Source organism: Miniopterus schreibersii (genome assembly GCF_964146895.1).
Source record: "Miniopterus schreibersii genome assembly, chromosome: 8".
NCBI lineage: Eukaryota > Metazoa > Chordata > Mammalia > Chiroptera > Miniopteridae > Miniopterus > Miniopterus schreibersii.
Genome location: NC_138109.1, coordinates 41,196,236 through 41,210,837, shown reverse-complemented (window position 1 = coordinate 41,210,837; position 14,602 = coordinate 41,196,236). Strand labels below are relative to the sequence as shown.

The window sequence follows — 14,602 nt, the reverse complement described above, 5'->3', positions numbered from 1 at the left end:
TTATTTTGAAACCCTGTTGGTGCGGTGGTAAGGTATTGGGGGAAAAACCATTTCATAATTTTATAATTAAACTTCAGATTTTTAGTGGACCTATGTCACAAGCATTTTTTAGCTTCCCCCCACCCTCAGGTAAAGATAGGCCAAAAGGGGCTAAAGTTGAGGAAATGTCTTTCCTCTAAGTGGAATGAGGCTCTGGTAAAGTATTTTCCCCTGAAGAGTAGGACTTTTTAGAAAACAATCTGGGCATATTTCACAATGGTTACTTTCCCCCTCCCTGTACCAGAGCAAAAAGGGAAACTTCCTTGGCTCTTCACCATAAGAAAGTGGTGGGGTTACTGGAGGTAAATTCCCCAAAGGAAAAAAAGTATCCGCATATCATTTGCTAGCATGCAATATTTTTGCAATTTCTGCAAGACAGCTGAACTCTTCATGTCCTACATAGCACTAGTAGAGTTCTAATTTAAAACTGTTCATGCCAAGCCTAGATGGGAGCACCAAATTGAATTTTCTGAATTCATTCTCCATTAGGGTCCAAAGAGAAAATTGTAGATAAATCTGAATTCATGGAGATTGACCAAAGACCATAAATTTTAAAAATACTAAAATAATTACTAGGTGAATTTTCAGTGATACAATTAATTGTAGATGGACCATTGTATTTTGCTTGTGCCCTGAAAAATAATAATCCTACCACCAAAAATTATGGAATTAAGATTCTAAAGAAAAGCAGAGCAAAAATGAAACACAGTACAATAATAGAGTCCAGTTCTGTAAGGGAAAAGAACTCATGGATAGAATCATCCACTCTGAAAAGATGAAAGAAGATTTGTTTTTAGTAGATGCTTTTATCAAATTCAAAACTCAAATTTTAAGAATATTTTAAATAAGTCAAATAACAATATAATTAGAAGTGAGGAGAAGGTGGTGACTGAAAGAGGCATAAAAATGGCCTCTAGGGTGCAGGTTAAGCTCAGTTTCTTGATTTGAGTGCTGGTTATATGATTGTGTTCAGTTTATAAAATTTTATCAAGTTATACCCTTAAAATATATGTACCTTTCTGTATGTAGATTATATTTTAACAAAAATTTTAAACATGGCCTTAGCAGGTTTTGCTCAGTGGTTAGAGTGTTGGCCTCCAGACCGAAGGGTCTCAGGTTCCATTCCAGTCAAGGGCACGTACCTTGGCTGCAGGCTCGATCCCTGGCCTTGATTGGGGCAAGTGTGGGAGACAACCAATCGAAGTGTGTCTCTCACATTAATGTCTCTCTCTCTCTCTTCCACCCTCTCTGAAAAGCAATGGAAAAAATATCCTCGGGTGAGAATTAAAAAAAAAAGTATGAATAAAAAAAAAATGTCTTAAGTATGAACAAGAACCATCAGAAAACACAGGTAGAAGAAACAGACCTATAAAACCTTTAGATATTTAAATGAGCAAAGGGATAAAATAATTATTCTCACTATACTTGAAATTTTTTAAAAACCTTCAAAATATCTACAATGTGATAGGCAGCCTCTAAATTGGTTCCCACCTCCTCGTATTCATGCCCTTGTACAGTCCCTCTCTTTGTGCATGGACTAGACCTAATGAATGGGACATGTAAAAGTGATAAAATGTCACCTCCAAGATTAAGTTGTAAAAAGACTTTGACTGCTATCTTGCTCTCTCTCTCTCTCTTTCTCTTTCTCTTTCAGGCCTTACTCTGGAAAAAATAAACTACCATGTTATGAGTAGCCCTATAGAAAGGCCATGTGGCAAGAAACTGACTTTTCCAGTCAACAAGCAGCAAGGACACGAACCAGTAAGCAACCATGTGAGTGAGCTTGGAAGCATTTCCCACCCACTTAGTCAAGCCTTAAAATAATTGTAACACTGGCCAATGACTCGATTCCAGCCTTATGAGAGACCCAGTCAGAGGTACCTAACTAAGCCACAACTGGGTTCTTAATCCACAGAAAATCTGAGATAATAAATATTTGTTAAACTGCTAGGTTTTAACATTATTTGTTATGAAGCAATAAATAGCTAATACATGTAGGGAAAAGAGAACTATACAAAATTATTTAACATATTGAAAAGTAAATAAATGCAAACTCTAAAAATAAAAACTACAATAATCAAAGTCCAGCATAATAGATTTAACAGAGAATTAGACATAGTTGAAAAGAGAATTACCAAGCTTGAAAGGAAATCAAAAGCAATTACCAGAATACAACACAGAAAGACAAAATAATGAAAACAAATTATGGAAGAGATTATAGTCAATAACTGAATACTCTCACACTTTAAAAAGTATCCAGGTAGTTGAAAAAAAAGACATGTTATAAATGAATTACTAATATGTGATGCTGACTATTGACAGCATGATATAAACTTTCCGGATTATGTTTAGATTCTCCTTTTTTAAAAATTTATCTTTATTGTTGAAAGTATTACATATGTCCCCCTTTTGTCCACCATTGACCTGCTCCACCCTGCTCCCACCCCCTCCCCAGGCTTTCTCCATTTCACTATAAACTGCTGACACCCAGTATGAGGCTACTGATACTTGAGACATGGTTTCTAGTATTCAGAAGGATTTACTGGTTAACCATCAAGAGGAGAGAAACTACCATTGGTTGATTACCTAATATATGCTTTTAACTAAACCAGGTACCTTGTAGAGATAAGCATATTTATTGCTCACAACTGTCTATGAGGTGAATACAATTGCTCTCTTTGTACAGCTAAAGCCATTCACGGTAGATGGGTAGATAAGCATGACCCAAATGTCTGAGTCTGGATTTGATACAGTTAGAAGTTACTGGGACTTCTTTTCCTGAAACCCTGGGTTGGGGAGCCTGGTGTGGGGCTGGGACCCCTCACTCCTCAGGAGTACCTCCAAAGCTGAGATTTCCTTCCCGATTTTTATCATCACATGTGGGTGTGGGACCAGCCCATTCAGCATCTCCACCCCTCCTACCAGTCGTGATGTGGCTTCTTCTTCATATCCTTAGTTGGAGGACTTTAGTTTGGCTAGATTTCAGGTGGTTCTGAATAATGGTTGTTCTGTAGTTTAGCTGTAATTTTGATATGGTTGTGAGAGGATATGAATATATGAATATTACACTTACCTATGCCACCATCTTGACCAGAACAGATAGAATATTGATTTACTAAATTAAAACATATTGACACACACTAAACAGTTCTTTTGCTTTCCTTTGACATTAATAAAAATATATCTCATTTCTTCCTCAATAGGCTCCTTCTAATCTAAACAGGAAGGAAATATTCCCACTGTTGAAAAGGCCTCATCTCCTACCCAAAGGAAAACAAATTGTCAAAATGTCAATAGCCTTAGTTATCCCACAGATACCTAATATTTTAATAACAGGAAATTGTATTTGCAGTACTGTATTTGGAAAAGAAAACTTAGAATTGACATTTAATTTTGAGGGTACTCACCACTCCTGGCTTGCAGCTGTAATAGCGATGCTTGGAAGTGTTGTCAAGGGCAGCGTGGTAGGTCTGGAAATGCCGTCACCGTCAGGAGTCCTGGCCCTTTCACTCTGTCTTTGGGACAGTGGTGGCAACTGCAAGTTTCCTGAGCAACACCTTCTCCCTCTCCAGAGGTCAATCCCAAGTGTGTTACTAGAACTGTAGGATTTACTCAAGCTACATTCAAAATAATCTTTAACATTCTGGAGGAACCATAAAGAAAAAAGGGAGAAAAAAAAGAAAATTCAAATGTTAAAAATGATGCATAGTGGAGTAAAATAAGAAGCTTAATGATCAAATTGTCACTCATAAAGTCCTGATTCATTATCTCACAATCAGAAGCTAACAATGATGTCAAAAGCTTAAGAGAAAACAAGAAAGGGGGAGATTAATTCTCAACTTTTAGAATAATATATCAGTTGTATATTCATGGTGATCTTTAGGACTGTAGATAATATTTCCCATTTATGGAGTGTAGATTAAAGGGCTTTTTATCTTTTCTCTTTTAAAAATTTTTCTTTTTCTTGGTTTGTTTCTTTATTTGCTAAAATGAAAGCTTATAATTGAAAATATAATTAGGAAATTAGCAACATTGCACAACATGGGGACACTCTTTACTGGCTAACGTATGAAGTTTCTAGTTTAGTGTCTTAAAGTAAAAATATTTTCTATCATAGGACAGCAAATGGAATAATTATGAGATTATGGGTGACTGTTATTTTTGTTCCAATGAAAGGTCTTCTCAGGATTGAGATTTCATTTTTGTATTACCCACATTATATAAGAGCTCAGAAAAAGAAGAGTATAATTATTCCCGTTCTGGGCTGAACTGCAGTGTTTAATACTTGCCCTGATGCTGACATGAATGAAATTCTTATAAGAAGATACTATAACCAATAAGAGTTATTCTTGTTAACTATGTCTTGGTAACTATGGTTCCTGGTACTGTTGGGAGCGGAGATCCCAAATGGGTTATTGCCTACTTTACCATTCGTACCAGCTCAAAGACAGAAAATGTTACAGCACTATAAATGGCCACTGATAGCAACTTGGAGTTTAAAAGATATAATTGTCATTCTCTACTCTTATTTTAACAGGGAATAGTGGGAGTCCTACCATCAGGCCAAGGTTTCTTACCTGAAGTCATTCTGTGCCTCTTAAAAAACAGGTACTTCCTACTAGCCCTTCAAAACAGACAGGAGAACCTGGGACTAGATGTCCTGAGCTATAAACAAACAAACTTCTCTGCCCCCACTCCTCCACCCATACTTATCCTGGTTCATACAAGCGTAATTAACTAGAGTTTAATGGTCTAACTGTGTTCATTCAACAAATATTTGTTGCACACCTATTATAGTCTTGCACTGTGATATTTAAGAAAACTACAACAGCAAAAAACAGTGTAGTAAATGTTCTCATAGAAATTGTATTCTAGCAATTTATACTTCTTTAATCTACCCAGGACTTTTTGATGATGGAAGTCTGGGCAAGAATAGGCCTGATAATTTTCAGGGGACCCACTCTCCCTGCTAGAATGGGATATAATCAGATTTTCTTGTGCCTGACTTAAGGTTTTGGAATACAATTTATATGAGATTCCATAGAAATGCAATTTGGTAACAAGAAGAAAACACAACAATCTAGAATTTCCCAGAGTTTGAAATATTTTGGAATATATCCAGTGTTTTCTTGTTTAGTTACTGGTTGTTATATTAAATGTACTGTAAACCTGGCATTTACTGTAGTCGTGTGTGTGTGTGTGTGTGTGTGTGTGTGTGTGTGTGTCTGTGTGTGTGTGTCTGTGTGTGTGTGTGTGTAGAAATAAGAGGCTGAGGTGAAAACTTAAAAGAGGTAAGTTTCTCAAAAAACTATAGACTAGATAAGAAGACAGAATATACAAAGTCTTCCTAAAGAGAGATTAAAGGACAAACTAAAATTCAGAACTCATAACTATAAATCAGTCTAGATCCAAATATACATGTAAAAAAAGTACTGATTATATAGAAAGCAAAGTCTTGAGAATATACTTTACCTCCTATGCAAGAAATGCTGTACCAGAGAACGGGTATATCATTAAGTTAAGCACCAACAACCACAGTCTCCCAATATATTGGATATTTTTTCTCTTTTAGAAAATGGACATATTATCAACTAGGTTTAATAGTAGTGAATGAACTAGCTGGGTACTTATTTGATACATGTTATTTGAAAAGTAACAAAGTCACACCTACCATAAAATATCTCCCACACTGACTTGCCAACAGGCTTGAATTTACAGATTTAAAGTTATTCTTTGAGTTAAAGTAATGTGTCTCAGAAGACCTCAGTTAACTTGAAAATCCATTACCACAAAAGAACATGATGGAAAAAAGCTTTTTAGAAATTAAGTTAAATACTGGAAACATTAACAGTGTTTTACAAATGCTAATTAACCCATGTAGAGTTATTCATAATTATCTAAAGCTCTCTAATTCATACTCATAATTCATACAGTATTAACATTCTCAAAGGCAAAATCTAATTTCATCAATTCTCAATTACTGAACTTGTGCCCTCGGACTTATTTTCTTATTGTAACCAGCACGACTCTGGCTGTCTAAAGCACTCATCAGATCACAGATTTGGGGGAAAGGAACATTCATTTGAGCATTGCCTTTGGAAATCACAAATTTTAAAATGTATCACACTGCCCAAAATTAATTTGTCTTTATAATCCCAAGCAAAACACCCAGTTTTGGATTATCCTCGTGTTCTTGGATAATCCTTATTTAAAAATCAATATTTTTGCCTAGCCGGGTGTGGCTCAGTGGTTGAGCATTGACCTAGGATCCAGGAGATCGCGGTTCGATTCCCAGTCAGGGCACATGCCCGGGTTGCGGGCTCGATCCCCAATCTGGGGCATGCAGGAGGCAGCCGATCAATGACAACTCTCTCATCATTGATGTTTTTCCCTCTCTCTCCCTCTCCTTTCCTTTCTCTAAAGTCAATAAAAATATATTTTAAAATAAATAAATAAATAATAAATAAAAATCAATATTTTTGCCAATGTAATTACAAAAGGTTATCACAAAAGAAGAGCTAATGTGAAACTCCACACTTCAGTAGGAAAAGTTTGCAGGGAGGAAGAAAGGGGGCACCACAGGGGCTGTTTGTCCCATCCCCATATCAAAACTTACCTTAATGTCAGGACCACTAAAGTGTCCAGATGAGGCCTATTGGTGCCTAAATAGTTAAGGCTTTGTTGTTCCTGCTGTTGTTTTCTTTGTCTTTGTTTAGTGTATGACATTCATTTTTGGAGCTTGCTCTAATTTTTGAATTCTCATGATTTAACTCATGGTGAGAAAATGAAATTAGGTATTTCCAAGGATTTCTAGTGTGCTTACATGCACAGTCGATTTGGATAACAGGCTAGAGTTTTGCAAACCTTATTGAAACTAGAAATGGAAATTATTGGAAGCATTAAATGACACCTGGGGCCCTCATCAAGACTAAATGTCATGATGCTCCATGAGACAACAATAAGAGCAATTTTGTCAGATAAAAATCTGGTTTTATCATAGGCAATCACCACCAATTATGAGAGTCGTTTTCCTAGATGTAAGTTATATATATAATCAGTCTATCTTTCTATTTCTCTCTCCCTCCCTTCCTCTCTCTCTCTTTCTCTCTCTCTCTCTCTCTCTCTCTCTCTCTCTCGATTCTTCTCTCCTTTCTTGCCCCCCTCCCTTCCCCTCTCTCTGTCATGTATACACATATCTCCTGGTCTCTTTACTTATTTCCCCCTTTTCAACTCCTTCCCAAACCAGCTACTCCACCTCTCTAAATGATTCTGTAATCCCTTTAGTTACAGTTAATTGCTCCTGTTCAGTACTACTTGAATAGCACATAATTTACCCCTAACCTCTGGAGCTTAGTTCTTGAAGGCAAAGTATTGAATGCGTACTATTCCTATGCCACTCATCATATAGTCTCCCATTAAAGTTATTTGTGAAGGCAGTAGTCATGGTTACCCATTTGTGTATTCCCACAGAGCCAAACACAGTCTCTTGCATGAAGCAATGGCCTTTGCACATGCTGTTCCTTCTATCGGGAATGTTCTTCCTCGCATCTTCACAGGGCTCACTGCCCATTTGCCCTTTCTGTCCATATGTCACCTTCTCACCTTATCCTCCCATAAACACTCTCTTCTCACCATCTAATCATTCTTTGCCCCTGACCAAGTTCATTATTCTGTACAGTTCTTATCATAGCTGGGATTGTTTTAATTAATTTATTTATAGCTGCCCTCTCCTCTGGAATATAAGCTCCTAAGGAACAAGGACTCTGCACTATTTCTTGTTGAATCTCTAGAACCTAACGAGTGTTTGGCACATAACAGGTGCTAAATTAATATCAGGTGAATATTTAAATCACTAAATAAATGTTTGCGGAGTTAAAGTAAATGAGAATATAATAAATAGCCCTTACTTAAGGATGGAACTTATTTCAAGAGTGTGGTATGTAAAATGTATTGTCTGCTAACTTGCTCTTGTTCTGAGGGAACAGATACTGTCTGTAACATTTAGTATGATCTTTTGCACTGTACTCAAAAGGTTGAAGTGCATAGTGAAACATTCTAGGTCATAACTGTCTACTAGAAATAAAGTGCAAGTCACAAATGAGAGGCAAATGTGTAATTTTAAATTTTCTAGCAGCCACATTTAAGAAAAAAGTGAAATTACTTTTAACAGTAAATTTTACTTAGCCTAAACTATCTAAAATATTATCATTACATCAAGTAATTGATATCAAAAGTTATTAATAAAATATTTTACATTATTTTCTATTTGTACTACTACATATTCAAAATCCCAGATCTATTTTATGCTTACAGCAAATCTCCATTCAGACTAGTGCCTAAGAGTCATGTGTGGCTGGTGTGGCTCCATGTTGGACAATGCAAATCTCAGTAATAATTATCCACTCTGGTGGGGTTAATATTCTTCGAATGTGCTTTTCTTTTCTGCAAATTCTTGTATGCAACCTTCCCGTCTTTTGACTGTGGCATCAATGGCCTCAGGGAGGATCAGGATTAGTACTGGAAGGATGCGATGGAAAATAAAGAATGGTTGTCCATCTTTTAGACAGAACACATTGCTTAGTTTTATTCCAGAAAATAGAATATTGAAGCACGCAGTGTGCAAAAAGTACTGAAGAATAATCCCAAGGTGTGTGTTTTTTAAGAGAAAAAGGATCTCTAAATTTCAGAAGTTTCCTTTTAGATATCCTGAGCAGAGCACGGATGTCTAAACATAGCTTTTACTGTCTGTCACTGAGAACATGGAATATGAATTAAGGCAAGTTCCCTTGGGGTCAAGGAGCAGGAAAGGGGGGAATAAAGGAAGGAAACATTGTTGCAGGTAATGAGAACAGAACACTAATGAGTTCCCTCAACAATAAAGGGCAGAACTAGCGACGGCAAAGGAGTGCATTTGGGAGAAGAGCCTCCTAGCGCCAGGCCTCCCTCTGCCTTGCAGGGCTGGAAGTTCTCGCAGCCTCACGGGGACACAGAAGGCAGCAGAGAATTAGCCGCAGCTTCCTTGCCAAAGGACTGGCTGCAGAGTGAGGCAAAGGGACCACGAAGGAGTCCACGGGGTGAACAGCCCAAAGGCAGGGAACAGCAGAAAGAAGCGGAGCCGAGTCTTTTAAACAACCCGATCCCCTACTGAGCGGTTAAGTAAAGCGCGCAGGCAGTGGAGGGGAAGGTCAAAGTCGCAGTGAGCTGAGAGCAGTCACCACCTGGTACCTGTCACCTGCCTGAGCAGCGCTGCACCGAGGGCAGAGACCTGACCACTAAAGATCTGGAGAGATGACCTTTTCCCCACCTGAACAGTAGTAAGCACTGGCAGAAAAGGACAATACAGGACCAGGACAATACCACACACCTGTTACCATAATGTTAATTAACGTTAAGTCTGCCTCTTTGCCCAATGCCCTGAGATTAAAGGGAAAGAATAAGCCCTGGGAGAAATCCTGAATGACTGGGCCTTTATGCAAAAGACACCATTTTACATAAACTTGCAAGTGCAAGTGCCTCCCAGCGCCTCCCCCATCTGTGAAAGAAGAGCTTAACCAAAATAGGTAAGCTATTTCAGAGAACAAAGAAAGTTACTTCATTTTCCTCCCTCCCTTCCTTCTGCAAATGGTTAGTGGCACATAATTTTTAGCTCAATTACAAACATAAACTGAGTAAAGGCTGGACAATTAAAGATACACTAATAGGGGACTGATAAATGGAAAGCAAAGGAGGCACTTAATCTTAGCTGTCCAAGGCTGAAGGCTCTGAAGACGGTGAGTTTACAAACTTATCCGGATGACCTGCAGCAGAGCTTCTCAAACATAATGTACATACCTAGTCACCTAGGATTTTGTCAAAATCAGTCTGATTTGTAGTCCTGAGGTGCGGCTGAGACTCTGCATGTCCAATAAACACCCAGGTCGTGCTCATGCGCTGCTCTGAGGACTGCACTTGAACAGCCAAGGCCTAGAAAATGTGTGCGTCACAAACTTCTTACAAGCAGTTGTCCACGATCCCTGACATAGGAGGTGACTCTCAAAATTTAGTTGTATGTAGGTAAAAGTTTAAATAAAGTCATCAGGGAACTGATAATGCAGGCAGTGTGAAAAGAGGAGTTTCTAAGAGTTAGGATGTGGGCATACACCAGAGATTGACGGTTTTGTGAATGAAAACCATAAAGCTGGAACTGAGCCGGTCTCTAAACCTCAGCGAGGACAGCGTTCCTGCTGTCCACCTCACAGAATGCTGGGTCCCGGCGCTGGCAGTGTCTGGGTCATAGAAACACCTGGTGATGAAGCAGTGGTGTTAAACAGCCTTGCTCGTCCTTTGAATAGCATTATGGAGTGACGCCTTAACTGAGCAGAGAAAAGGTGGGTGGAATCTCTGACTTTTGGAACTTACATCATCTGCAGTCACTGTCATCACACTCCTGCTTTTCTTCATTATAGAGATGAAAAATATCCCCTCTTAGGATGTCTGCTATTCAGTGTAGCTCTGCTGACAATTTTTTAAGACCTACAAGGAAAAAAAGACACACAAAATGTACAATTTGCTATCCTTAGTTAAATGTAAATTTGTATTCTCCAAATTAACATTTGAATGTATACAATATATATGCCTAAGTACATATCACAATTTACCAAGTCAATTCAATCTGACATGTGAAAAAAGAGGTTCACAAAATGAAAAAATCCAAGAAATAAGTGCAAAGCTATTTGGGGAAAGAGAAAATTATAATAATTGGGCTCCCAAATAATCAATGATCATTAAGAACATAGATATAATGTGTACCTGTAAAGGGCTTTATACTTAAAAAGTGCTACCCCATACAATATTTCATTTGATCCCCCTAACAGTCTGTGATATTATTTTCATCTTTTTTTCTAATGAGAGAACAGAGGATTAGAAAAATAATTTGGTTAAAGTAACAGCTAACACATGTCAAATTTAGAACTTAAGAAATATGACCCTTTGCAACGACTGTCCAAAAAGAAAAAGAAAGAAAAGTAAACCAATACCAAAAAAATACATGATCAAAAGATTCTTAATTTCAATTTTACTATTAGTTTTAACCTCACACATGAATAAGTACTTCGGCAAGTATTCATCACAGAGAATTTTAGCAACCAGTAGATAGAAAGAGCTAGAATTCCCTGGTTTAAATCATGCAAACCTGGGCATTTTGAGGTAGAGACACTGCAATGCAGTTCATGACATTTGTTTTGTGTAGATCATTGGAAGTCATTTCAGAAACAACCTCAATAACATTACCAAAATGTAAGGGTGCATCCTTGTTGTGGAAGCTCCAAAGGAAAACTCGTCACTGGTTTATGAAAACTGAGGCTATTGCCCAGCTGACATGGCTCAGCGGTTGAGCACTGACCTATGATCCAGGAGATCTCGGTTCAATTCCTGGTCAGAGCACATGCCCATGTTGCTGGCTCAATCTCCAGTAGGAGGCATGCAGGAGGCAGCCGATCAATGACCCTCTGGTCATTTATGTTTCTATCTCTCTCTCCCTCTCCCTTCTTCTCTCTGAAATCAATGAAGGTATATTAAAAAATAAAACTCAGCCTATTAAAACAGGCCCAAATCTAAAGTTCAGGGATATGATAGCCTACAAGAGACTCTGAAGAATTCTGAGTTTGCAGAATTGAACTGGAAAAGATACCCTGTAGAAATCATCGAATACAAAAAGCATTTGTCCATATGGTGGTTTCTCAAGATCTTGGTATAGAGGATGTCCTGCATTGTTGCTGAGCTCAAGAAGCTCCTGCTCCTCACTGTGCATTTAAACTCTTAATGCATGCCTGATTTGAAAAGTCTTTTTCTGAACCATGAAGATATATATAGATTAAGAGCATAATGAAATGGTAGCTATGTGACTAGGAATACTAAGCAGTGGCATTGTACCATCACCCAGGAAACCAGGGTTGAATCTCTACCACATAATTTGACTATATTATGCAGGAGTTGGCAGCAAAACTGAGAGCAGATAAGTGAGTGGGGGGAGGGAGAAACTCCACCTTTTAAGTGTTCTAGGAAGAGAAGCCTACAGGCTTTTCAGGGGTTGGATTCCATAGGTCAAGGAAAAGAATTTCCTCGGCATACAGCAATGAATGTTTACAATTACTGGGCTCTTCTAACACTGTCCTAACAGGAGTAGGCAGAATTTCAAGGCTTTAGCTCAAAAACTGCTTAAAACCTAACAAAAGTAGACAAATAGCAGATATTTAGCTATTTTATCAGAGTTACAATCTTGAGTGCCTATAAGGTGGAACCCAAAAACAAAAGTTTATACTCCTAAGTTAAAAAAAAAAGCAAGATTAAAAATTTAAGTTTTACATGCAGGATACAGAATTACACACACCCAATGATTATAATTCTATAAAAATACAGCCATAGAAAAATATTAAAGAACCTATGTAAATGAGTAAAATAGTAACAGTGGACTTTCCATGAGTTATAGGAGGTGTGACAGCTTATTGGATAAACTCGTGGGCCTTCAGCTGGGAGTCATCCTGGCTAGGAAAAGCAGGATGTCAAGCAATAAGGCAATTTTCCAAATGTTCTACATTTTAAAAAATATATTATTCTATATTCAGAAATAAACCCCAACATCTGTTATGTAAAACAAGAAAAGAGAGAAGGAGAGGTTATTTTCTGGATATCCTTCATTCGCCCCTTGAGATCCACTCCTCTGCCTTCACATCCTGCCTCTGCCCTGGGAGCCTAGTCCCCAGGGACTGTGCCTGTGGCTCTCTAGGCCTCTGGCTCCGGGGGGTGTTCAGCCAATGGGAAACAAAGGCAGAAGGGCAGGAGGAAAGGGTGGTCCCTTTCTGCTGGCCATAGTGTAGCAGTGGCTAAAGTACTCTAAGTCCCAGCCCTGCAGGCACCTCTAGTCTAAGGTGACAAGTTTCCCTGAGTTCCATTAACTAATGTCTCCATTTGGCCCTTCAGATGGAGCGCCGGCAGCTCTTTGCCCTGCTCCTAGCCTTATAGTGCTTCATCGTGGCTTCCTGCTTGTCCTCAGGCCAGCCCACACATTTTGTGAACGGTACCTCCATTAAACTTTGCTTTACCCTCTTTGGGGAGTGCGGTCTGTTTCCTGCTGGGACCCTGACTGACAACAGATTTGTTCCAAAAACTTTACAAAGCCAGAGGGGAACTTTAAAATATCTTCCCTCAGTGCCCAATACAGTGACTGACACAAAACAGGGTCTCAACAAATAAGTGTTGAAAGAATGAATGAGTGAAATATAGTTGGAGTTCTAGAGTGGTTTTATGGCTTTTAGAAAACAAGGTCAGCAGGCATTATATCAAGTTGTTGCTTTTGTGAGGCAGAAATAGCTTTAATCATCACTCTTTGGTGACAATGATGATTCTGTTTGGGAGTTCTGAGAAATGTTATATTTATAGTATATTATGTTCTAATATTTTACTATAATGTTTTGTAATAGTATACAATATAATTTCATATATTATATATTATAAGATAGTATTTTATGCTATGTATAATATGGGAGAATAAGGGTTATACATGTCACATCATTGCTGATTATTAGTGTCAGTTGTCTTTCATGTAGGCTAACATAGATTGAGAATCTATCTTATGCTAGCTTAAATACTATATATACATGATTTCAAACATGTGTCATAAAATCAGCTAACTAAATAAGGTGGGCACAGTAACCTTAACAGGTAAGAAAATCAAGTAACGAAATATGGCCAAAGTCTGCTGGTTGAGACTAGAGCACTTTGGTTCTAAGCCAAGCCTCTTAACCTATCACAATGCAGCTAATTGGATTTTATTCACTTCTTTTCAAGGTAGAAGTGAATGAAGTGATTTTCATTTCATTTTTTGATGTTGGAAATATAAGTTAAATGGATCCATTGTCTGGGACCATGCTCTTCAATGATATAAGGACAAACAGGAGTAATTTTTAAAAGCTACTGACATTTTTTAAATGCCTCAAATTTAAGGCAAATGTAGACCAGAGAAGAGATGGGGTTCTCTTAATCTGAGATTATTTTTCTATTAGTAAAATTTGCTTTTCATTAAACAGAACACCATATGCTTCATTAAAACAAATTATTTCTATGAATTTCTAAGGCGATGAGTAAATAGGGTGACTATAAATTCCATTTCTGGCATATTGTAATAGTTTTCCTGTGGTTTTATATTTCTCCACATAAAAGATGCTTTTAAAGTTACATTAATCTTTTATAACATTCTGTTACATTCAAAGACTACAGTATTAGTCATATAATTTTGCTTTTTCCACTTATCCCTTCTCCACAGAGATTTCAAGGCTAAGATGAGGGAAAGGACCCTGGCTACTGCAGCAATCATGTGGAATTTCTCTTCCCACAAGTTAAAGTTATCAGTTCTAGTAATCCCTGGCTGATAGAAATTCCAATGAATTATGATAATTATTTTAAAATACTGCCCGGCGGGGCGTGGCTCAGCGGTTGAGCATCGACCTAGGATCCAGGCGATCGGGGTTCGATTCCTGGTCAGGGCACATGCCCGGGTTGTGGGCTCGATCCCCAGTCAGGGGCATGC

General features: G+C 38.0%; 1 protein-coding gene across 4 annotated transcripts in view; it reads right to left on the bottom strand.

Moving 5' to 3' along the window:
- PDE4B (phosphodiesterase 4B) overlaps positions 1-14,602 on the bottom strand; it is a 472,365-nt gene that overhangs the window by 380,751 nt on the left and 77,012 nt on the right. For all 4 annotated transcript variants that reach the window (XM_081145573.1, XM_081145574.1, XM_081145572.1 and 1 more), the window contains exons 2-3: positions 10,438-10,551; positions 3,447-3,682 (exon numbers count right to left, since the gene is read on the bottom strand). In XM_081145573.1, coding sequence (XP_081001699.1) covers positions 3,447-3,682; positions 10,438-10,479 — 278 coding nt within the window. In that variant the 5' untranslated portion in view covers positions 10,480-10,551. The remainder of the gene's footprint in view (positions 1-3,446; positions 3,683-10,437; positions 10,552-14,602) is intronic.